The sequence below is a fragment of the Marmota marmota genome, unplaced genomic scaffold (assembly GCF_001458135.2).
Source record: "Marmota marmota marmota unplaced genomic scaffold, marMar, whole genome shotgun sequence".
Classification (NCBI taxonomy): domain Eukaryota; kingdom Metazoa; phylum Chordata; class Mammalia; order Rodentia; family Sciuridae; genus Marmota; species Marmota marmota.
Genome location: NW_026000164.1, coordinates 12,102,739 through 12,129,071, shown reverse-complemented (window position 1 = coordinate 12,129,071; position 26,333 = coordinate 12,102,739). Strand labels below are relative to the sequence as shown.

Genomic DNA, 26,333 nt, shown 5'->3' with positions numbered 1-26,333 from the left:
ATATACATAAATACTTTGCCCTTTTTTTGTGGGGGGTGAGGGTTACTGGGGATTGAACCCAGGAGTACTTTACCGCTGAGCTACATCCCTACCCCTTTTTATTTTTTATTTTGAGACACAGTTGCTGAGGGCCTTGCTAAGTTGTCCAGTCTCACTTTGAACTTACAATCCTCCTGCCTCAGCTTCCCGAGTTGCTGAGTTTATAGGAATGCACCAATGTACCTAGTTAGCTATGCTTTGCCATTGTGTATAAGAGATTGAGCATCTGGAGATTTTTGGTTATCTGTGAAGGATCACGGAATTAATTCAGGATACTGAGAGATGACTCTATGTAGTAAAAATATGAAATAACTTTTTAAAACACACCAGAAGGGGAAGAGGGGTCTTAAAGGCAAGGTAGAATTTCTAGCTCAAATAGTAGTTTTCTGCAGTTACCAGTTCTGATTGCTTGCTATGACATGCCTTTTTAATTCCATGGTCTCTTTGAGCTAAATAAATTTTTTCACCTTCTTTTAGAACTGTTGAGAATCTGCAGTTTTAGGATATTTGGGATGAAGGACTTTTGTCTGTAAGTGATAATTATAGAAATCTCTGTATAGTATTGCTATGCTGTGTAGTCAACTCTTGGCTTTCTTTCCAGTGATTTTACTGGCAAGTGAATAGATAGAAAGAAATAAAGTTGTGGCAGGGCTTGGGCAAATAGGGAAGCTTTGGTGACTAAGGGATGCTTATTAGTCGTAAGATGGGAGTCTTTCTTAGGAATCAGTATCTCTTACTTGCTTCTTCTGCTGTATGTGATTAGTGAATATTGGTTATTAGTTTCATTTACAATTAGTTAGAGGTAGTGAGGGGTACTATTCTAAGAATATCCTGTTTGTTTTCCAGTTTAGTAATCATACTGCATTGTCTTGATACACTGATTATCAAGTTAGGCAGGTACTAATGACTCAGTAATATTCTGAGTCATAGTGAACTAGTACCTAGAAGGATTGATTTAAAGGGGTTTCTTTATTTTAGATTCAGCAAACTTTGAGGGTTTTTTTTGTTTAGAAATAAATTATTTAATTATTTTTGTTTAGAAATAAATAATTAAATTATTTAATTGTTTAATAATTATTTTAATAAGATCTGTTTAATAGATAACCTTATAATATCAACAATAGCAAAAGTCCAGAAAATTTATCAAGTAATACTTTGATTTTACTATAGGGAGTTTACTAAGGATGCTGAAGAGGGAGCAGTTCTAAATGTGTTTATCTGGTAGCAAAGACCCTAATATAACTCCCTGCCAATCTGTCTTTGAGTTCCTTCAGATAAAATTTTAATGTTATAAATTAATATATATGTTCCTTTTTCACAACTGTTAAGAATTTGGTTCAAGTTTTTATATAGTTTGCACATCATTGGATTTTAGCAGAATTAGGAACTGGAGGTTGGAGAATAGAAAAGGGGAGGAATGGCAGAAGATAGGTGAGGGGATAGTTTTGCCAGAGGCCAAAAGGTGAAGAAAAGTAAACTGAAACCAGAAAAATGTACCCTAGTGGCCTCTGTGATGGTAGGAACTGGGATGTGCTTAATATGAAATGTTTTGATAGAAAGCTATTAATAAGTGGAACCAAGCCTAGGATTGGAGAAAAAGTTGCTCTCCTGTACAATTGTGTCAAACGCAGGTTGTCGAGAATTCTTTCCATAGAATACATGGGAGGCAGAACCCTAGAAGTCCAGAACTTTGGTGTTTGAACATTTGGTGGGTTAAACCTAAAAGAATTTCTTAAATGGGTGGTACATATACTTAATAAAAACTCAAAAGATATAAAAGGTAATATGATAAAAAATAAGTCTCTTACTGGGCACGATGGCACACGCCATCCTAACATCCTAACAGCTCCAGAGGCTGAGGCAGGAGGATCTTGAGTTCAAAGCCATCCTCAGCAAAAGTGAAGCGCTAGCAACTCAAGTGAGACCCTGTCTCTAAATAAAATACAATATAGGGCTAGGGATGGGGCTCAGTGGTCGAGTCATTATTCCCTAAGTGATATAGTTCAACCACTATTTATATAGTATTCACATTGTGTTAGTTATTATAGATATCTAGAGATAATTTAAAGTATACAGGGTAATAGGTTATACATAAATACTTTGCTCTTTTTTGACAGGGGGTGAATTCAATCCCTGGTACCTTAAAAAAAAAAAAAAAAAAAGATAAAGAAAAAGAAAAATCTCTCCTATCCCTGACTCCCAGCTAACCATTTCTCTCCTCAGAGAGCTACTGTTTGAGTTTCTGTCCCAGGGAGCTATGTGTACTTAAGCATATACACATTTCAAAGTTCTTTTTTGTTTGTATATGCAAATGAATAAATACAGAAAAATAAAAACCAGATATTCATTCATAAGCCCAATGCTAGGCATAACCACTGATTATAGTTTGATGTATACCCTTTCAAGGCTTTAAAAAATGCAACATGCAATTACGTTACTCTTGCAATAAAAAATATTTTTTAAATTACCTGAGTAATACATGAAGATGTTCCTGTTTTTAATAAACAAATTCAGATGATGCCTATTAAGCCAAAGTCATATTCACTACTGCCTTCAATTATATCATTTTCTATCAGTAATAACCATGGTCATGTAGTCTTTGAGCATTTTATATATATCTACAGATTTATATTGCTGTTTTTCATAAATGAGATCATCTTGCTCAATGATAGAGGAGAGAATAATGTCTGGTTATTTAAGTATTGTCTCCAGTTAGATTAAACACATTTTCTGAAATTTAGTAAATACCATCGTGTTTTTTCTGTGAATAAAGTGACCTGTAAATAACATTTGGCAAACTATTTTTGTTACCTTCTATATTAATAACTATTCATCTGCCATGTTGTTTTTAAATGTCTTTTAGCATTGAATGATATGTCAGTTTATGTAATTTATACACTTATCATTGTTATGATGGTGTCATTAATATAATGAATGTGTGGTGAAGATCTTATACTTGTAAGATCATGTTTTGGGATGCATTTTGGCCAAGTTAATACTATTAAGATCAAGTAAAGTTTTAGCTCTGTGTACTCTCATTAATATGATTCATACTTACTTAATAACACTACCAATTGACTTCATATATTGGCAGTCATTGTTTCTGGTGGCAACAAACTGATCATCTTGACTAAAATAAAATGCCTCCTATATCTGATTACCTATGAACTGTTTACTCTTCTGCATATGTATGATTGAGATTATTACAACAGAAACTGTTTGTTATTTTGTTTTTTGTTTTCCCTAGGTGAATATTAATAGGCAGCTAGTTGTGCCTACACCAAAACCAAAAACAAACAAAATTGGATTAGGAGAGCAGAAAAAAGTAATCATGATTTTAATTAGAAAGCCTCTAGGAAGAAAAATTGGAAACATGGTGGGCATTGTATTGTTTCCAGGTCTGAACTGTGAAGGACAGCAGAATTCAGAGGAGTTATGTCTTCCACATAAGGGGAAAGCATAAGGAAAGACAAGATAAGCAGGTGTGTTTGTAGGAGCATCAGTATGTAGTTTGAATCAAAGTGTTCATGTTACAAAATAGTAACAAAAAAATTTGGATAGGTAGGTTGAGTCAACCTGTAGAACGTATTTAACTGGTATCATATAAGGGTTTTGAATTTATCTTATGATAAATAGGACTCTTTTGGAGCATTTTGAGCAGGTAAATGATATAAAATGTTATTTAGAAATATTAATTAGTTGGTATTATGCAGGATAAGTTTGAGGGAAGAGAGGTTAATTAGGGCATTCATTACATTTAGGTGAAAACAATGGCCAGCTTTCTAACTTTGGAGTTAGAATTGGAAAGAAGCTATAAATGTGACACACAGCCTGGGGCTGACCCTTTTTTTTCTATGTTTTTAAAAATTTATATATAACAGTGGAATGCATTACAATTCTTATTACATATATAGAGCACAATTTTTCATATCTCTGGTTGTATACATAGTATATTCACACCAATTTGTGTCTTCGAATGTGAATAATTATATGAATGAAATAGAAATAATAATCCTGGATTTGATCCTCAGCACTCTGGGGGATAAAAAGGTTAATAATGAAGGGCTTTTAAGATGAGCATTATTGCCAGGCACAGTGGTGCCTGCCTGTAATCCCAGCAGCTAGAGTGGCTGAGACAAGAGGATCATGATCATCATCAAAGTCAACTTCAGCAACGGCAAGGCGTGAAGCAACTCAGTGAGACCCTGTCTCTAAATAAAATACAAAATATGGCTGGGGATGTGGCTCAGGGTGAAGTGCCCCTGAGTTAATCCTTGGTACAAAAAAAGTTGGGGGGCATTATTGAGGTATAATATATAAATAAATATAGTTTATCAATTTTTTTTTTTTTTAGCACTGGGGATTGAACCAGTATAGGCAAATGCTATATCTGAGCTATACCCCAGCCCCAATTCATTGATTTTTCAGTGTACAATTGATTGAATTTTTGACAAATGCATATAATCTTGTAACCTCTACTACAGTCTTAATAAGGAATATTTATATTTCTGTCATTCCACAAAGTTCCTTTGAACATCTCCACAGAGTTCTTACCTCCAGCTCTAGCCCTTGGCAACCTCCGGTCTATTTCCTATTACTTTAGTGTTTTGTTTGCTTTTGCAGTTTCCTATCAATAGATCTTATGTCTCTGTGTCTGGGTTCTTTTAGTGAGCATAGTGCTTTTGAAATTTATCTACATGTTGCATGTGTCAGAAGTTCCTTCTTTATTGCTGAGTAGTAATCTGTTGTATGGATTATATATATATCACAGTTGTTTATCCATTCACCACATGATGCGCATTATATTGGTTCCAGTTTTAGGCTGTAATGAATAAAGGTGTCTTAAACATTAGGGTTATAGTTGTATGGATATAGTTTTCATTTCTCTTGTGGATATTTATGTAAGAGTGGGATTGTTAGGACACAAGGTATAACTGTATGATTGACTTTATAAGAAACTATCAAACTGTTTTCCAAAATGGCTATATCACTTGTATTCCCATTAGTGATGTACAAGACGTCAAATTGTTCTACATCCTTGTTTACAATTGTTATTGTTACTTTAATTTTAGCCAGTATGAAGTTTGAAGGCAGAAAAATGGTAAGAATAAACAAAATGGATGGGAATGCCAAGGGAGAGGAATTAATTTGGAGACAAACGTCAGTGCAAACACTGATTTCAGTTTTGGTGTATTGAGATTAAGGTGTGTCCATCCAAAATAGGACCCCTTAGTCTTTATAACTTCTCTTACAGAATTTTTCTAGACATCTATGAGTTTGAAGATTAGCTCACCACTTCTTTGTGACCTTAGACAAGTTGCTTGTCCTTAGTCAGCTTTTGTTTTTCCCATTTGCTGAACATGAAATTAAAAAATAATAGTACTTACATGGGATCTAATACAAAGTTAATACTTGGTAAGTGTTGTCATCAGCACCATCAACATCATGATTGAAATGTAAGTATATACTTTATGCCTTTAGTAACCCGTGACTTTCAAATCTCCATTTTTTTCCTTTCTGTTTTATCTTGTGTTCATTCTCTGTGTGATACTCATGGTGATTTTGTTCAACACTAATTTTGGGGGGTTATGTCCCTGTTCTAATCCCTTCAGTGCTTCATTTCATTTGCCTTGTTTGTGCATAAATGAGTAAGTTAAGCTTTGACCAGAGACTCTGTTAGAAAGGTCTCCATACAAGGGCTGGGGGTTGTGGCTCAGTGGTAGAGAGTTCATCTAGCATGCTTGAGGCACTGAGTTCGATCCTCAGCACCACATAAATGTAAAATAAAGATATTGTGTCCACTTAAAACTAAAAAAAAAGGTCTCCATACAACCTGCATCTTTCCTTTCTGCTGTCTATCACTGTTGTAGTTATTTGTTTAATCTTTCCCCTCTTCACAATACTATAAAATCCATAAGGCCAGTGTGTGGTACATGCTTAGAAAAGTTAATTTGTTGAATAATTATCTTGTTTTAAGATTCTTGAAGACAAGAACTTTTAACTAAAAAAAACTTTCTTCTTTTTCTTTTCTTTCTTTCTTTTTCTTTTTTTTTTTTAGTTGTAGATGGACACAATACCTTTATTAAATGCTTTCATGTGGTGCTGAGGTTCGAACCCATTGCCTCACATGTGGTAGGCAAGTGCTCTACCACTGAGCCACAACCCCAGCCCCTGAAAAAACTTTCTGATATTTTAACATATTATTTTCTGTAGTATAAGTCTTATCAGATTTTTTTTGTTATTTTTATTTTTTGGTGCTGGAGATTATACTCAGGGCCTCACAAATGGGCTTAGCATGTACTCTACCACTGAGCTGCTGTCTCAACCCTTAACAGATACTTCTAAATCTAAGTAGTGATTTGAAATAAACTATATAATTTAGTAGAATTATTGGATCACATAGGATAAAGGGTTTTAAAAAATTGTTTTAGCATACTCCATTATGAAGTAATACTTTAGAGAAAAATTAGAAAACAGAAGAAGCAAAAGAAGAAAATAGAAGAGTTTTATAAAGTTTTGTCAGAGGCTTTCAGATTGTTTTCTAAAGATATTTAATTGGTATATTTTTAGCAGTATTAAAGCAGCCCTCATCTGTATAAATTTATAATTTGATAGGTAAAATTGTTCTTACTTCAGTTCTATTTATTTGATTTATAAATCATTTCCCCCACTGAATTTAATGCTGCTTTTTTTTCCATTTCTGCACAATGCTGTCCACTCAGATATTTATTCTTAAATTCCTACCATATCTATTTTATCTCCTATAACTTGAATATACTTAATATGTGAGGCCTAGACTTCTTCATTAGTTTTGTCTGTGAGTTTTTATATACATTCTAGGTCTTTCCCTCTGCAAGCCCCTACTATGAGGATGAAACTCCCTCTTTGAGGATGAAAGTCCTATATATTCCTCTGCTTGATGTGTAATTTCTCCTCAGTAGAATAACTCCTGTCCGAGAAATAACTCTTTCTGTCCCCGACATCTGATTCTTACTGTAATTCTATAACCTGGTGTAAAGGTCCCAGTGTGCAGATCTGGCAAAATGAGAAAAATAGGGACAATTTAGTGTGTGTGTTGTGTAGTTAAGCATGTTCTGTATATATGCTTAATACATGTGCGTATATATATATGATTATTATTCCTTGAGAAAGATTGTTGTTCTGAAATTATGCTTTTGGTGGCTTTATTTAGCATAATAACAAGTTTGCCACCCTGTGTTGGCCCCAGAATTGCTTTTGAAACTTACCTAAATTGTAAAATTTTTAAATATGGGAACCAAAGTGTATGCATCTGTAATCCTAGCTACTAAAGAGGCTAGTCCAGAGGATTGCTTGAGATAATGAGTTCAAGGCCAGCCTGGGCAACTTAGTGAGAACCTGTCATTAAAATAATAATAAATAAGGAATCCACCACTTCACCTCACACCATAGGGATTTCTTGGGTAGTGATGGTAGTGTAATAGTATTTTGTCCACTTAGAAGCAAACCCTGGAGCCATAGCTCATGTTGGGGTAAGGTTTTCAACAACTATGTGGAATGCAAACATAGCATTTGTTCAGAATTATCTTTGCAAATCACGTAGAAAGGGATCACACCCTGTTGGTGATGTCTCTCAGTAAGTCTAGTATCTAGCAACTGGAACAGATCACAATTTCTTTACATGGAAGCAAACAACTTTTATTTAAGGGCCATGTGGCATAAAAGTGTCCCTCTTTAACTTTTAGAATCACACATTCACTGTGAGGACTGAAATGAAATGAGGTCATAGAAATTCACATCTTTCTTTTTAAATACTTTTTTAGTTGTAGATGGACACAAAACCTTTATTTTATTTTATTTATTTATTTGTTTTTTATGTGATGCTGGGGATCAAACCCAGTGCCTCACGCATGCTAGACAAGTGCTGTACCACTGAGCCACAACCCCGGCTCTAGAAGTTCACATCTTAAATCTCTTGCTTTCCACAAGGCCTGCTGTGGCTCAGTGGTAGCATTTTGGTAGGCAAAATCCTGAGTGCTATCTTCTATCTTCCCCACCCCTTACCTCACCATTCTGAGCCTCTTCTTCACCCCTGACCCAGTCTTAAAGAAATGGGGTAGGGAGGCATTAGAAGGATGCTTAGAATGAGTAATTGAATATGAGTGAGTAAAAATTAAAATTTAAAAATCCAAAATAAACTTATAGGCTAAGCAAGTATGTTTGTGTGCACACATACACACACACACACACTTTTTTTTTTTTTTTTAATGGTTCTGGCCCATCTGTCACTGAGCTGTGGTAGATTTACCACTGAACCACATTCCTAACTCATTTATTTTAACATAAAAAAATGTGTGTGTGTATATGTGTGCACACAAACATAAGTGAGTTTTTCTTTATACTGTGAATAGTCAAAAGGCTCCATAAAGTATCATCTGAATAGTGGAATCTACAGGAACTAGTTTGTTTTGACATTGTATTACTTTTTAAAAATGATTATTTAAAAAAGGATTATGGACTAATAAGAAGTTGCAACTATAGTAGAAAAGACCATATGCCTACCACCCAACTTCTGCCAGTGGTAATATTTTATATAACTGCAGTTACAAAACTAGGAAATAAACGTGGCACAATACAACTAACCAGACCACAGACATTATTCTGATTCACCAGTTTTTGATGCCATGTGGGTTTTTTGTTGTTGTTTTATTTTGTTTTTGGTACCAGTGGTACTTTACCACTGGGCCACATCCCTAACCCTTATTTTAAGACAGGGTCTTGCTAAGTTGCTGAGGCTGGCTTTGAACTTGTGATCCTCTTGCCTCAGCCTCCTGAGCCACTGGGATTACAGGCATAAACCACCATGCCCAGCTCATTTCATCAGTTTTTGTATGCACTCATTTATCATTTTCTTGTGTTTATGTGTATGATTATATGACATTTAAAAAATAATTTTAAGAATAGTTTTTAAATTACAGAAAAGCTACAATTTAGAACTGGGCATAGCAGTGCATACTTTCATAATCCCAATAATCTGGGAGGCTGAAGCAGGAGGATCTCAACCTGTAGTCCAGCCTCTGCAACTTGGTGAGACATTGTCTCAAAATAAAAAATAAAAAGGGCTGGAGATGTAGCTCAGTTTCCCCAGGTTTAATTCCAATTCCAAAAAAGTAAAAGTTAAACAAGATAATACAAAGAGTTTTCATATAGTCCTCACCCACTAACATGAATATTTTACATTCAATGTAGTATGTTTGTTATAATGAAGGAACCGACATTGATACATTACCATTAAACTCTAAACTTTATTTGGATTTTACTAGTTTTCCCTAATGTACTTTTTCAGTTCCTAGATCCTATCCATGGTACCACAGCTCATTTAGTCTTTGTGTCTTTAGGCTGGTGTGGACTATGACAGTTTTTCAGATTTTTCCTTTTTTTTTTTTTTGATAATCTTGACAGCTTTGGAGAACTTATTTTATAGACTATCAATTTGGTCTGTTTGATGTTTTTCTCATGGCTGTGCTAGTTTTATAGGCAGTTGAGAGGAAGACCCACAGAAGGGAAGTGCAGTTTTTATCATATATATCAGGGATATGTGCCATCTACTTATCATTGTTCCTGTTGATGTCATCTGGCTGATGTAAAGTTGGGCAGGTTTTCCATTGTAAAGTTACTTTGTTCCTCTTTTCTCACTCTGAGCTATGAAGGCAAGTCACTAAGCACAGCTGCTTATATAAGGTATGGGGAGACTTAACCATCTGCAGGGATTTATTTACAAAAATTATTTGAATTCTTTGAATAGGTTTTTTTAAACTTTATGGAAACAGCATGAGTACTGAATCAGTCTAATGTGTCTGTTTTTTGCAGGGTGGGAAACCCCGTAAGCACCGGAAGGATCGGCTACAAGATTTAATTGACATAGGCTTTGGCTATGATGAGACAGATCCATTTATTGATAACTCAGAGGCTGTGAGTAACATGTCTTTAATATAGCAGCAAATTTATTGGAATAGTGGAAGTCAAGGGTAACTTAACTTGTTCAATGAATGTGTTCGTTTATGCTTTTTTAAAGTTATATATGGACACAGTATTTTTATTTTGTTTATACATTTTTATGTGCTGCTGAATCGAACCCAGTGCCTCACATGTGCAAGGCAAGCATTCTGCCATGAGCCACAACCTGAGCCCTTGTTTGTGCTTTTTAAAGCCATATTTACTGCTTAAAGATTTTTTAAAAAATTTTTAATATTTATTTTTCAGTTTTCGGTGGACACAACATCTTTGTTTGTATGTGGTGTTGAGGATCGAACCCGGGCCGCATGCATGCCAGGCGAGCGCACTACCGCTTGAGCCACATCCCCAGCCCCTAAAGATTTTTTTAAAAATTTTTAAGGCATACTGAAGACTTAAAATTTTGTAATGTTGGGTTGGCTCACAGTGGGTCATTACACTACTATACTAGACCAGGTTTTGGCAAACATCTTTTTCTTTAAAGGGCCACATGGTAAATATTTTAGAATTTGTGGGCCATATGGTACTGTCACAGCTATTCTGCCATTATAGTGTGAGAGCAGCCACAGACAATATTTAAGCAAATAAATATGGCATTTATAATGAGATGTTTTGGATGAACTCTGATATTCAAATTCTTTTTTAACTTTTTTTAGTTGTAGGTGGTCACAATGCCTTTATATTTATTTATTTATTTTTATGTGGTGCTGAGTATCAAACCCAGTGCCTCACCCACTGAGCCACAATCCCAGCCCCTCAAATTCTTTTTAAATTTATTTATATTTTCTCTCTCTCTCTCTCTCTCTCTCTCTCTCTCTCTCTGTCTCGTGTCTGTCTGTCTGTCTCTCTCTCTCTTTCTCTGTCTCTCAGGCTAGGGCTCAAACCCAGGACCTCACATAGGCCAGGCAAGCGCTCTCACACTTGAGTTTACACCCCAGCACTTAAATTTGTGTAATTTTCATGTGTCACAGAATCTTGTAATTTTTTTCTCAACCATTTAAAAAACATGAAATCCTTTTTCTTGGCAGCTGGATTTGGTGGGCAATCATGGTTTGTTGACGTTGTACTAGATTGTTCTTTTTGATAAGCTGTGCTTGTTCTTAGGTCCTTCGAGAATCACGATTCTTTAGTAGATGCTAGTTTCCAGATGTGTAGTTAGCAATGATTCTGTCTTCCTCCCTTTCCCAAACTAAGAATGAAAATAAGTTTAAGAAAGGGGAAAATGAGGGCAAAAGAAAAAAAAGGAAAATGAAAAGCTATTACATTAAATTAATGGTTTAGTACTGAAAACTTTATGTTAATGAATGGTTCTTAATCAGGGGGTAAAAATCTGGGGATTCTTGTCTTAACTCAGACTTAATTAGAATTTCTGGAGGTGAGGCTTAAGAGATTTTTGGTGTTGTATTTTTTTGTTATGTTTTTGATTTTAATAAAATGAATATATAATATATTGGTATATTGATTACCATCAATTGATTACTATTATGTTATGATTAAAAAAAAAACACAAGATAGTTATAAACTAGAAAACATATTAGGATCGAGATACATTCCTTTTAATGGTTGTTGGGGACATACCTAAATTGCATAATTTATTTAACCAATCCTAGTTGATGTACATTAAATTGTTTCTGGTGTTATATGTTTACAAATAGTTGAGCATATTGTATGCATTTATCTACTTAAGTAAATGTATATGCAGTGTATTTATAGAGTACAAATATATGGGTAGGCTAAATTTCTAAGCAATGGAATTTATAGGTCAAATGGTATTTTCATCTTGAATTCTTTTTTTTTTTTTTTAAATATTCCCTTACTTTGGACAGGTATATTTTGAAATGACTTTGAAGATGAGACAAAGCAATATTGGTGCCACTGGATTGAACTTGACTTGGCAGACATCTATAAAATACACTTAATTTTAAAATTGCAGTATGCCTTACTATCACAGTGGTTTCAGCCTCTAATATCAGTCTGTTTTGATCGAATCCTATAGCTTTTCTCCTGAAATTCTTTCTCTTCTAAGAGGAAGCAGGATTTCATAAGGATGGTAGTAATCTCTTGATCATGTAGCATATGAATGAGGGTGTTCCTATTTTGCCTTAGGGAGTATGTTCTTCTATTATTGTCCATTAGTAATCTAATCCCTGGGATTATAATATCTATACAGTGTACAGTGATTACTTAGAGTGTGCAGAGTGACACTATTTAACTTTTACACTACTCACAAATTAGCATGTCTTTTGCCTGTGGTTACAGTGCTTTCTTGTATAGTTAGTTGATGACAAAGCATATACAGGCAAGAGAGTGATATGATAGGAAGGTCGTCATCCAGCATGATGCATATGGAATATCCTGTCATACTTTTAAATTTTTTTTGTGTGTCCTGACTAACTATGACATATCAATAGGGCCCTTTGGAGTAGGGATACCTTTTTCTTTTTAAATATATTTTTATTGTACTAATTAGTTATATATGACAGTAGAATGCATTTTGATACATCATACATAAATAGGGTATAACTTCTCATTGATCTGGTTATACATGATATAGAGTTACATGAGATAGGGATACCTTTCCACAATCAAAAAGGTTAACAGCCAGTGTGGTTATGGAATGTTTCAAGAGTCTTGACTGTGATTTGGAACTCAAGGTAGAAGTCCTAGAATCTAGTTCTACATCAGTTTCTAAGTCACCATGTAACCAGGAGCAGGCTTTATAGCATCACTTGGTTTTCTCTACCATTACTTGCTCAGAATTATTCTGAGGCCCAAATAAGGCAATGAATATAAATATGCTGAAGCATAAAGCAAGTACAAAGCATTAGCAATAATGTTAACATTATATCAGATTTCAAAACCTGAATAATCCAAAAAGGAACTCATGGGTAAACATTTATGCATGCTTACATAAATAGCTTAAAAAAAAAGTAATAAACTTTATGTTCTACTGCAGTTTTAGATTCACAGAAAACGTAAGCAGAAAGTACAGAGAGCATCCATGTACACCTTGCCCCAAGGCACACAACCTCCCTTACTATCAATATTCTATATCATAGTCATTCATTTGTTGCAATTGAGGAACCTACATTGATCCACCAGTATCACCAAAGTTCATAGTTCACATCAATGTTCCCACCAGTTGTACATTCTTTGAGTTTGAACAAATGTATAATGACATGTATCCACCATTATAGTAATATAGTATATAGTATAGTATTACAGTAGTGATACTTTCCTAAAAATCCTCTATGCTCTGCCCATTTATCCCTCCCTTCTCTCCTAGCCTGTGACAGACATATAACTGTCTGCACAGTTTTGGCTTTTCCTTACAGTTGAAATCTATAGTATGTAGACTTTTGTAAATAATTTTAATTAATAACTTCTTTTATAGCATTTAGACTTTGTGGGTGTGTGCACACGGGCTAGGGACTGAACCCAGGGCCGTGTACATGCAAGGCCAGCACTCCACCCACTGACCTATATCCCCAGCTCCTTTGTAGCATTTAGAGTATTTTTAAATACAAACTGACTTTTTCAAGCTATAATTGGCTTATATGTCTATTTAAAGGGTATGACTTGGGGCTGGGGTTGTGGCTCAGTGGTAGAGTGCTCACGTAGCATGCACGAGGCACTGGGTTCGATCCTCAGCACCACATAAATGCAAAATAAAGATATTGTGTCCACCTAAAACTTAAGAATAAATATTTAAAAAAAATAAAAAATAAAGGGTATGACTAGTTTTTTAAAGAATATGAAATCAAATAGATTAGGAGTTATTAAAGATCACATAATTTTATTATGTATGTATACACTTGTTTTTAGAATTTTTTTAGTTGTAGATGTACACAATACCTTCATTTTATTTATTTACCTTTTTATTTGTTCTAATTAATTATACATGACAGTAGAATGCATTTTGATGCAACATACATAACTGGAGTATAACTTCTCATTCTCCTGGTTATATATGATGTAGAATCACACCACTCAAGTATTCATATATGTACTATGGAACCAACCTAGATGCCCTTCAACAGATGAGTGGATAAAGAAAATGTGGTATATATACACAATGGAATATTACTCAGCCTTAAAGAAGTAATTATTACCTTAAAGGGTAATAATGTCCAATTTATTCTACTATCCTTACTACCCCCAAACCCCCTCCCCACCCTTCACTTTTCTCTGCCTAATCCAAAGTACCTCTATTTTACCCTAGCCCCCCGCTTATTGTGAATTAGCATCTGCATATCAGAGAAAATATTCAGCCTTTGGTGTTTGGAATTGGCTTATTTCGCTTAGCATAATATTCTCCAGCTCCATCCATTTAGTGGCAAATGCCATAGTTTTTGGCTTTAAGGCTGAGTAATATTCCATTGTGTATATATACCATATTTTCTTTAACTATTCATCTGTTGAAGAGCATCTAGGTTGGTTCCATAGTCTGGCTGTTGTGAATTGAGCTGCTATAAACATTGATATGACTGTGTCACTGTAGTATGCTGATTATTTATTTTTATGTGGTGCTGAGGATTGAACCCAGTGCCTCACATGTGCTAGGTTAGTGCTCTTCCACTGAGCTACTACCCCAAGCCCATATGCTTGGTTTTGATGTGCAGTGGATTTTCCACATGTGTTATGGGGAAGAAAATTTGAAAGTTACTGCTCTAAAAAGATAATTTTTGGAAAAAAAAAAAAAGATAATTTTGTAGATAGAGTTGTTAAGTTATATAGTTGGTTACTGACATTTATAAGACAATATAGGTCCTTATTTTATAAGAGGAAATCAAACTATTATACAAGTTGACTTCCAAACTAATTTACTATCATTGCCCTTAACAAATTATTTTGTTCTGTTTATGAGATAATCCAGGCATCAAACAATTGTAATCTAATTAAATGATTCCTTTTTGTGTTCTCAGTAAACTTTCCACATTTGCAAATTATTTTATAAAAAATGAAAATAATCTGGTTCTAATTAATTTTTAGAATCATGTGCTTATTACTAAAAATATCTGAAAATAAATGCTTTGAAGCATTAAAAATAATTTCACATTTAGGCTGCCAAATTGAAAAAGGAATAGGCACAATGGCGCACACCTGTAATCCCAGAGGCCTGGGAAGCTGAGGCAGGAATATTGTGTGTTCAAAGCCATTCTCAACAACAGCAAGGTGCTAAGCAACTCAGTGAGTCCCAGTCTCAAATAAAATACAAAATAGAGCTGGGGATATGTGGCTTAGTGGTCAAGTGCCCCTGAGTTCAATCCCTGGTACCACCCCCCACCAAAAAAAAAAAAAAAAAAAAAAAAAAAAAAAAAAAAAATTTTTNAAAAAAAAAAAAAAAAAATAATATATATATATATATATATAGATAGATATAGATATAGATATAGATATAGATATATATCTCACCAAGACAGAATAATTGTATGATTATAATCTCTTTATATGGTCATTCAGCCATCTGTTTTACTGTGTTTAAACTTCTCATCAAAAACATTTGAAACCAGGCTGGCATTGTGGCTCAGTGGTAGAGTGCTTGCCTAGCATGTGTGAAGCACTGAGTTCAGTCCTCAGCACCACATACAAATAAATATAAATAAATAAAATGAGGTATTAAAAAAATTGATATTAAGAATAGTAGCAGTGAGAATGAAGAAAGAAATAGTGGTAGTGATCCTTAACTTTTTCTCATCAGGTAATATCCTTTGTTAAATATACCAAATGATTAGAACTGACTTTTATTCCAGATAATGAACTTTTTCTAAATTTATTCTATGAACTTCATCATTGCAGTTCTTTTTTCTTTTTCTTTAATTGATAAATTATAATTGCACATATTCAGGGGGGTACAACATAATGCTTTGACGTGTACATTTTGCAAATGATCAGTGTCATATCTGTCACGTCAAAAATCATTTGTTTTGGTGAGAACATTGAAACTCCTCTCTTGTTATTTTGAAATATACATTATTATTAACTATAATCACCCTACAGTGCAATAGAATACCAGTTCATATTCTTCCTGTCTACCTATAATTTTGAACTTGTTGACCATCACCTCTCATTTCCTCTTCTGCTACTCCCCCTGAGCATCTGTCTACCATTCTACCCTACGTCTCTAAGTTTAGTTTATTTAGATTGCACATGTAAGGGAGATTATATGGTATTTTTCTAGGTTGATCCATGTTGTTGCAAATGACAGAATTTCCTGTTTTTTAAGGCTAAAATACTATTCCACTGTATTAATAGACCACATTTAAAAAATCTATTCATTTATTAACAGACACTCAGATTATTTTGCATCTTGGCTGTTGTGAATAATGCTACATTGAACCACAAGAGTGCAGACATCCTAATTGCTATCCTAACTTCTCCCCCTCCCCATTCATTTTATTTCTTTTAAATTAAGCATGATGCCCTTGGCACGTACCCAGCAGTGGGATTGCTAGGTTTGCAGTCAGTTTTGCAGTTGGTTTTTAAGGAAAATGTTTCCATGGTGAATGAATTTCTTTGACATTTAGAGTTATAGACAATAGGATATATCTTTAAAGTTTTTCCTTTTAATCTAGTATGATGAATTAGTTCCTGCTTCTTTAACAACAAAGTATGGAGGCTTTTATATCAACACTGGCACTCTGCAGTTTCGCCAAGCTTCAGATACTGAAGAAGAAGATATCACAGACAACCAAAAGCACAAGCCACCCAAGGTGAGTTTCTCCAACACTGCAATGCGAAAGAGAACGTTAAATTAATAGGATATACCTTTTGAATCTTAACTTGGTCCACAGTTGTGAATATAAGGAGAAGTAAAATACTAACCATAGCTCAATGATTATATACTTAATGCATGCTTTAAAATAAAAGTATGTGGATTTGGGAAAATTGGTGTTTACATCACAGAATTGTTTTCTTTTACTCTCTATGATGTGGTTTAATTGTCTGCTGTTTTGGGGATAAAGTTAAATTTCTAGGATAGGTTAAGACTTGCTGGGCTGGGGTTGTGGCTCAGTGGCAAAGCGCTTGCTTAGCATGTGTGAGGCACTGAGTTCAATTCTCAGCACCACATATAAATAAATAAAGGTCCATCAATGACTTAAAAAAAAAAAAAGGAAGACGACTTGCTATAGAAATGACTGTTGGTAGGGCTCGGGATGTGGCTCAAGTGGTAGCGCGCTCACCTGGCATGTGTGAGGCACTGGGTTCGATCCTCAGCACCACATAAAAATAAAATAAAGATATTTTGTCCACCTAAAACTAAAAAAAAAGAAATGACTGTTGATAACTGTTACCTTTCTTGAGATCTAATTAACAAATTCTGTAGAATTGGATATACTGCATTTGGGAAATGAATAATGTACATAGGTAAATGTTTGCTGACATGAGGGCCAAAGACTTACTTGTAACAGAATCACCAAAATGCATGTCAAAAATTCATATTTGAAGGCCCTATTCTAGAGAACTGAAAGTGCTTATGGACCTCAAGAACGTGCACTTGAAGCAAGTAATGCTGTTACATTTTGACACTTGAGAAAAACCACTGCTAACATCAACAAAAGAGAGCATTGATATTTAAATAAATGATGCATTCTTAAAATAAATTTAAAAATAAATAAATAAATGGTGTGTTATTTTATCATTTTTGCAGGTTCCCAAAATAAAAGAAGATGATATCGAAATGAAGAAGCGGAAACGAAAAGAGGAAGGGGAAAAGGAGAAGAAACCAAGGAAAAAAGTACCTAAACAACTGGGGTAAGTGGAACCCAATAAGAGAACTACTGTCATAGTCTGTTTCTCCTTTTAGAATAAATAAATTAATTAAGGTTCACCACTAATTAAGAGTAGCTAAGTCTAATTTAATATTTACAAATAGTAGTAATCTAGTTATGTTTTAATAATATTTTGTTATACATTAATAACTGGAAGGCATTGTCATCTATGAGACTCATGATGTTTAAGGTCAGATTTTTAGAGTTGAGCATTTTGCTCATTACAGTTTTTGTTTGTTTGTTTAACCAGCAAGAGCTAGTTTTAAAAGATGGCATAAAGATCCAATTACTTTCTTTTAAAATTTTTTAGTTGTAGATGGACACAATACTTTTATTTTATTTATTTATTTGTTTATTTGTTTATTTAATGTAGTGCTGAGAAGCAAACCCAGTGCCTCACACATTCTAGGCAAGCACTCTACCACTGAGCCACAACCCCAGCCCTCAAATAACTTTTTTTTTTTTTTTTTTTTTTGGTACTGGGGATTGAACCCAGGGACTTGCCCATGTGAGGCAAGCAGTCTACCAACTGAACTATTTTCCCAGCCCACTTTTTTTAATCTTTTGGTACTAACACTAATTTTGATGTCTGGGATTAAGGATTAGCAGTAGCCTATATATGAACAATTTATATAGTTGTTTTAATATTTAAAAAAACAAATCACGGCCTGTGGATATAACTTAGTGGTAGATCACTTGCCTAGCATGTGGGAGGCTCTGGGTTTAATCCCCAGCACCACAAAAAAAAGAAGAGGAGGAAAAGGGGGGAAAAAATGTCATTGATTCCATCCACCACACCCTTGACAGTACTAGCGATCGAACCCAGAGCCTCACACATGCTAACCAAGAAATCTAACACCGAGCTACATCCCCAGCCCTATTTAGCTATTCTTAATGCTTATGACTTTAGGTGACATATTGCTGCTAAAAAACAAATAGAATTTTTCAGAAGCCTTAAGTCAGCTGGGCTGGTGGCACATACCTATAATCTTAGCAACTCCTGAGGCTGAGGCAGGAAGGTTGAAATTTTGAGGGCAACCAGGGCAATTTAGTCCCTGTTTCAAAATTAAAAAATAAAAAGGGCTGAGGATCTGGGAATGTAGCTCAGTATTAGAACACCCTGGGTTCAATCCTTAATACCGAAAATAAATCTTACATCTGAAGAATAAAATATTTGTATGATATAATTAAAAATTGGCATTGTCTCTACTTCTCAGTAGCATTTTTCACAGATCTAAGGGAAAAACTTATGAAAATCTGGGTTTTCTGTCCCTCCTTAGCAGGGAGGAACATCTGCATCTGAGGCTGTCTGTATCCAAAAGATTGATTTAGGGAGGTATTTCTCCTCTCCTAAACATGGGATTACTGTTGTAATCATGACCTAGAGTCATTAAGAGATTAGGGGGAGAAAAATTGTGTGCGTTAATAATGATTATCTTTAAAGGTTTCTTTTTAACTTTTTTTTTTTAAAGTTTTAGGTGGACACAATATCTTTATTTTATTTATTTTTATGTGGTTCTGAGGATCAAACTCAGTGCCTCACATGTGCTAGGTGTACCTCTGAGCTACAACCCTAGCCCACTGATGGTTATCTTAAATATTCATTATTTACAAGTAAGCCTCTTGTGAAACATAAGCTATAAGTAATACCTTTTATTGAATTTTTTTTCAAATTATAAATTTATTAAGTAAATATTTTTTTCTTCTACACTAGGACTGTTGTAGGTTTGATTGACCTCCCTTCAAGTACTAATAATCTTTTAGATTTTGTAGCACATGTAGAAACATCTAAGCCATGGGATTTGGAAAAGATTTCTAGAGGAATCGATAACTAAATTGAGACCTTTCCCTATGGTTCATGTAAGGAGGTTATCATTGAGAATTACACATATCCATATCTGGTTGCCAACATGGCTATTCCTAGAGTGGAAAATGAAAGATGATCAGAAGATAGTTAAAGTTATATGTAGCCTCACTGATCGCTTTTTTCTTCACAGAGTTGTGGCTCTAAATTCACACAAGTCTGAAAAAAAGAAGAAACGATATAAAGATTCTCTTTCTCTAGCTGCCATGATTCGAAAATTTCAGAAAGAGAAGGATGCATTAAAAACAGAGTCTAACCCCAAAGTTCCTGTGACCTTATCGACCTCCTCTCTTACCAAGCCTCTTTGTGCTGCTACAGCATTGGGGAATGACGTCCCAGAATTAAATCTGAACAGCACTGATCCAGAGCTCCCCATTTTTGTTAGCACAAATGAACACGAATTGTTTCAGGAAGCTGAAAATGCCCTAGAGATACTGGATGATTTCGACTTTGACAGATTACTGGATGCTGCTTCTGATGGTAGCCCCCTATCTGAATCAGGGGGAGAAAATGGAAACACCACCCAGCCAACCTTCACCTCTCAGGTTATGCCTAAGGTGGTACCTACACTCCCAGAAGGTCTACCTGTACTTCTTGAAAAACGCATCGAGGACCTCCGTGTAGTAAGTGTAATAATTCTCTTGGTTTTTATTTGCTGCACAAACATAGTAATAAAAGCTTCATTTTTAAAGACAAAAATTATTCCCTGTAATCCCAATGCTCTTGTACAACAACTTTTTAATATTTTTTTAGTTGTAGATGGACATAATACCTTTATTTTATTTTTTGAGAGAGAGAGAATTTTTAATATTTATTTTTTAGTTTTTGGCGGACACAACATGTTTATTTGTATGTGGTGCTGAGGATCGAACCCAGGCCGCACACACACCAGGCGAGCGTGCTACCTCTTGAGCCACATCCCCAGCCCCCTTTATTTTATTTTTAAGTGGTGCTGAGGATCGAATCCAAAGCCTTCTACATGCTAGGCGAGCACTCTACCATTGAGCTACAACCCCAGCCCTAGCAACAACTTTTAATTTTCCATAATCCCTTTTAGACATTGGTTCTCCACATAGGCTTTTTCTCTTAAATTGAAATAATTATAATTACAACATGGGTATAGGTGATTCTTTTATTATTTCAGTTCACCTTACCAACTTTTGCCTGGGGGTACTGGAGATTGAACTTAGGGTCACTTGACCACTGAGCCCACATCCCCAGCCCTATTTTTTAATTTATTTAGAGTCAGGGTCTCACTGAGTTTCTTAGTACCTCACTTTTATTGAGGCTGACTTTGAACTCACAGTCCTTCTACCTTAGCCTCCCTAGTTGCTAGGATTACAGGCGTGCGCCATCGTGCCTAGCCGCCTTATAAATATTTTTTCATCTAGATTTTATGATTTTTTTATGATGTACATAGTCATGTAAAGAAAATAGGGCATCCAGGTGTAGTGGCACACACCTGTAATCACAGCAGCTCTGGAGGCTGAGACAGGAGGATCACAAGTTCAAGGCCAGCCTCAACAATTTAGTGAGGTCTTGACCAACTTAGTGAGATCCTATCTCAAAAAGTAAAAGGGTGGAGGATGTACATCAGTGGTAAATTGCCCCTGGGTTAAATCCTCAACACCCCCTCCTTCCCCCCAAAAAATAGACCAAAGAAAGAAAAAAATAAAAACACTGCAGAAATGTACCTGAACTTCTTTCTTTGGTCTATGACACAGATGTACCTGAACTTCTTTCTTTGGTCTATTGACATCCAGTTTTTATAACCTATTTTCCCAGCTAATCAGTAGTATACATGCCTTGTGTTCCCAGTAAGACCAAGCTAAGAGCTTAGCCAGGTACTTTGGCACCTGCCTATAATCCTAGCAGCTTGGAAGGCTGAGACAGGAGGATCGCAAGTTCAAAGCCAGACTTAACAACTTAGCCTCAAGAAAAAAATAAAAAGGCCTGGGAATGTGGTTCAGTGGTTAAGGATCCCTGGGTTCATTCTCTGGTACCAAAGAAAAAGCTAAGAGCTGAGACTGGCCTGTCGTCATAGATTCCTCTCCACATCAGCTTGGATTCATAATCTTCATTGGTTTAATTAGCTGCAAATCCAGTTATATCTTACAAAGAGAGATAATATTTTTTATATTAAAAATGTGCCAAATCTAGCTTAAAATGCTTTCTGATTATTTTGACATGTTTATTTGTTGAACCTATGCCATAGTTTAGTCATTGCAGAATTTTATTTATTACATTCTTAAGATCCCCATTATCTTACGTTTCCTACCCCGAGCAGAAATAATCATTATAAAACAGCTATTTTTCTGTATTTTAATCTATACATCCTCAAATATGTTATTGCTAAAAATTATCATTAATGGGATTGTAATATTTAAACTATTTTATACCCTTCTTTTTCCTGCTAGGATTTCTCCATTCTCCATTTCTCCATTTATTTCTCTCTTTCTAAATATATATTTACAACTCAAGAAATATCTGAGGGAAGCAAGAGATTTACCTAATTTTTCCTACAACTGGATCTTGGATTTTATTAATCAATTCTATTATTTTTCTATATTGTTTCTTCTAAGGTAATGACTTACTAATTGCTTCCTCTCTATTTTTTACTTATTTTATACCCCATCATGAGTCCAGGATTCAGAGGAAATATGTTAAAATATCTCATTGCCAATATTTCTTTTAGTTGTAACTTGAGTTTTCTGTCGCTTTTGCTGTTTCATTCGTAAGATTATGATGGCTGCATCTTTAGTGCAGTGATTATCATCAGAAGGCTACCCTTTTGGTCCAATTAATGCTTTTTACCTTCAATTTAATTTTGTATGATTTTACTGTAGACCTCTGTTTATTTTTGCATGGTATAGCTTTACTCATTGGTTGCTTTTAATCTTTTCAGTGTTTCTATGAAGTGTAGTATGTAGTGTCTATTTCCCTTTTAAGAAATGTAAGTGGAGATAGATCAAAAAATGTGGTCAAAGTAATAGAATTTGTAAGTGTTAGAGCCAGAGTTTTTAAGCACTGGGATTTGCCTGACTCCAAAGTACATGATTTCTTTTCCCCCTATTTCCCCATTCCTGAATTCTTCATTTTTGTTCTAGGTTTTTAAAAGTGCTAGTGATGTGATACAGGTTTTTCAAGATGTAATTATTAATAATAGCTTCTGAACTGTGTGTGGTGGCACTTGCTTATAACCCAGGAACTTGTGAGGCTAAGGCAGGAGAATTGTAAGTTCTAGGCCAGCCTGGGCAATTTAATGAGACCCTGTCTCAACATAAAAAAATAAAAGGGCAGAGAATGTAGCTCAGTGTCCCTCAGTTCAGTCCCCAGTATTGCAAAAATAAATAAATAATAGCTACTGTTTATTTAGTAAATTCGATGCTATGTACTGAGTATGGTACTGCTGTGCCCCTATTGCCTTATTTTACTTATTGCTGAATACAGTCCTCCCAAGAAACATGTGAGCAAATGCAATGTTTTTCCATTTAATAGATGAGGAAACTAAGGTTTAAGATGGTTAAGTAATTTGTCCAAGGACACAATTTTTAAGTGGCCAAGCCAAAATTCAAAATTAGGTTTTAAAATCAGGACCATTACACTTCGCGCTTACATGTTGCCTACTGGGTTATGCGCTACTTACTCACTTCATAAACTAATTAGTTAGTGATGAGTGTGTCCAACTTTGTAAGGCTCTGTCATATCTTAAGAAAAAATATCTGTCTTGTAATAGCCATTTGAAGGTTAACATGGCTTCTTCCTAAGCCCTCATTAGGAAATTATCAATAAATAAGATTCATTTTACTTACTGATACCTGTGAATTCTCTGTGTTTTTTTTTTAAACATGAAATGGTACTTTTCTTCAAGAGATGAAAATTCATCTTCAGCTCACATGCCTCTGTCTGATAAGCAGTTGTTTTTATCCTGTTCTCCCTTTGTAATATTCTTCCAATTCAACCTCTTGTCTTTGATTTCCTTTCTTGAAATTTGGCTTTTATTCTGACTTTCTTTCTATATTTTTGTCTCTATATACATCTAGTCTTCATCCTGTCTTAAGAAGCATGTCTCCAAAACTTATCTATCTCTTCTACTTATAGCATGTAAAATTTTCAAATAATTTGGTAGATTGACAGTCACCATATGGTTTGATCAAGTTATTGAATTGTTCTCTTTTAATGTTTTATATCTTTTGGATTTTAAGATGGCCTATGTCTAATTTCCTCAGGAAATTTTGCCACAAATGATTATGACAGTGTCCAGATTTAAAAAACATTTTGTCGGGTCATCTGGTTAAAATGGGAAGCATTGATGAAACGCAAGAGCTTATACCTTGATAATAATCTTGACTAGTTTTTTCATTGTTGTTAATTAAGTAAAACCCAGACTGGCTTTTCCAAACCAGTGTCTTTGTGTGCTAGGTGGCAGTGTTCACAGTTGACATCAGAAGGCTTCAGTTCGAATCTTTGACCCACAACTTAGTAACTTGGCCATTTCATGAAACCTCTTTTAAGGTTTAAGGTCTTTGTGTGTAAGATGGGGGTTATAATACCAAATTCCTTGGCTGTTATGAGGATTAAACATGGTAATAATTATAAAGTATATAATAGAGTGCGAGGATACAAAGTTAAATAACTAGCCGCACCCTCAAAAAGTTTATTCTTTAATAAATAGAAATAGAAACAAATATGTCTAAACCCACAGTTTAAAGCATCAGTAGGTTTTGAAATCACTTTAATAAACACTAGTGCCAGAGCCAGGCCCAGCGGCCAGTAAGTATTGATTCATGACAGTTTTTACACATTTCAACTACCAGGTGACTATCTAATTTTCTAAAACTAGATTATATTAATGTTTTTAAGGTTATAAAGTTTAAATTTCATCAGAAATTCATAAAGTTTAACTTTTTATCAAAATTTCTCATACCTATTTTTATTCAAAGGAATTAAGTCTATTAACTTTAGGTTTTTTAAAGTACATCATGAAGAGAATGTTTGTTTGTTTGTTTATTTATTTATTTATTTAGTATGGGGATTGAAACCAGGAACACTTTGCCACTGAGCTAATCTTCAGCCCTTTTTCTTTTTTGTGATAGGATCTTGCTAAGTTGCTGAGGCTAGCCTTGAATGAAGTCCTCCTGGCTTAGCCTCCCGAGGCATTGGGATACTCTTTTATGCCTCTGATAGTCATTGAATCTAAAAATAGGCATTGCTGGTTTATTATTACATTGCTTTTTTTTTTGAATATTGAATGTCCCTTTGTCAAACCATCGTTTGAATGGGTTTTTAAAAAAAATTTTTTAATTTTTTCCCAACAATCACTATCAGTTCCATATTACTGTATTTATTCACTACATGTTTAGCTTTTAACTTTGTCTTAGAGATTCCAACTCTACTAATGCTTTTATTGACCATATAAGGTTAATTTTTTTATACCTATTGCTCCTAACCACACATTTGATCTGGATCATTGATTGTATTCTAATGAGAAATCTTGATAGAATTTCATGTATTCTATTTATAATAGTTTGTCATTGACTCTGTAACTTAAAAGCATAATCACATAGAGTCTCTTGAATTCAGTGAGTTTGTCTACTCATAAAAGTCTGCAGCTTCTTGTTGAGTTAATCATATGATTAGACTTGATATTTCTTTGAAATAATCTATAATATTTCTAAATATCTTTCTTTGATTCTAAAGACCTTTTGTCTTAAGGAAATTGATCTTTCATTGTTTAATATTCTTAACAATCACATGAATTTTATCTGTAGTAGTCTGAAAAATGATTCCCTAAAGATATCCATATTCTGATCCCTTGAGCCATTTATGGTAAAAAGGAGATAGAGAAGTTAAATGTCTACAGATGGGGAGATTATCCTGTGGGCCCTAAATGCAATCACATGCAGTCTAGAAGAGGGAAGCAGGAGGAAATGTGATGTATCTAGAGAAGTCCATGTTAAGGGCCGAGCACAGAGATTGGAGATATGGTCCTTGAAGATTGGAGTGCCGTAGCTGCAACCAAGGAATGCTGGCAACCATGAGGAGCAAGCTGTCCTCCATAAATTGGTGACTTAAAACAACAGAGGTTTGGGCTAGGGATATAGTTCAGTTGGTAGAGTGCTTGCCTTGCATGCCAAGGCTCTGGGTTCAATCCCCAGCACCACAGGAAAACCCCAGAAATTTAACTGGGCACAGTGACACACACCTGTCATCCCAGTGATTCAAAAGACTGAGACAAGATTGAAGGTTTGAGGCCAGCTTCAGCAACTTAGCAAGACCTTGTCTCAAAAGCACCCATGGGTTCAATCCTCAGTGCAAAAAAAAAAAAAAAAAAAAGAATTATTCTCTCTTTTTTTTTTTTTTTTAAGAGAGAGAGAATTTTTTAATGTTTATTTTCTAGTTTTCAGCGGACACAACATCTTTGTATGTAGGTAGCTCACTTGCCTTGCATGTGGCTCGAACCCGGGCCACACGCATGCCAGACGAACGCGCTACTCCTTGAGCTACATCCCCAGCCCCAAGAATTATTCTCAATCCCAAGTCTAAAATCAGGGGACTGAAATTCAGGTGAAAGTAGGGCTACACTCCAGAGGCTTGGAGCTGCACAGCCCTGCTCACCCCTCAATTTCAGCCCAATGACATGACTTTGGGCTTTGGACTGTTTA

At 34.9% G+C, this 26,333-nt stretch overlaps 1 protein-coding gene across 5 annotated transcripts in view; it reads left to right on the top strand.

Annotated features, from left to right (window-relative positions):
• Ubn2 (ubinuclein 2) overlaps positions 1-26,333 on the top strand; it is a 79,914-nt gene that overhangs the window by 11,797 nt on the left and 41,784 nt on the right. For all 5 annotated transcript variants that reach the window (XM_048786853.1, XM_048786851.1, XM_015493782.2 and 2 more), the window contains exons 3-6: positions 9,889-9,990; positions 16,608-16,745; positions 17,684-17,787; positions 19,802-20,291. In XM_048786853.1, the coding sequence (XP_048642810.1) occupies positions 9,889-9,990; positions 16,608-16,745; positions 17,684-17,787; positions 19,802-20,291 (834 nt within the window). The remainder of the gene's footprint in view (positions 1-9,888; positions 9,991-16,607; positions 16,746-17,683; positions 17,788-19,801; positions 20,292-26,333) is intronic.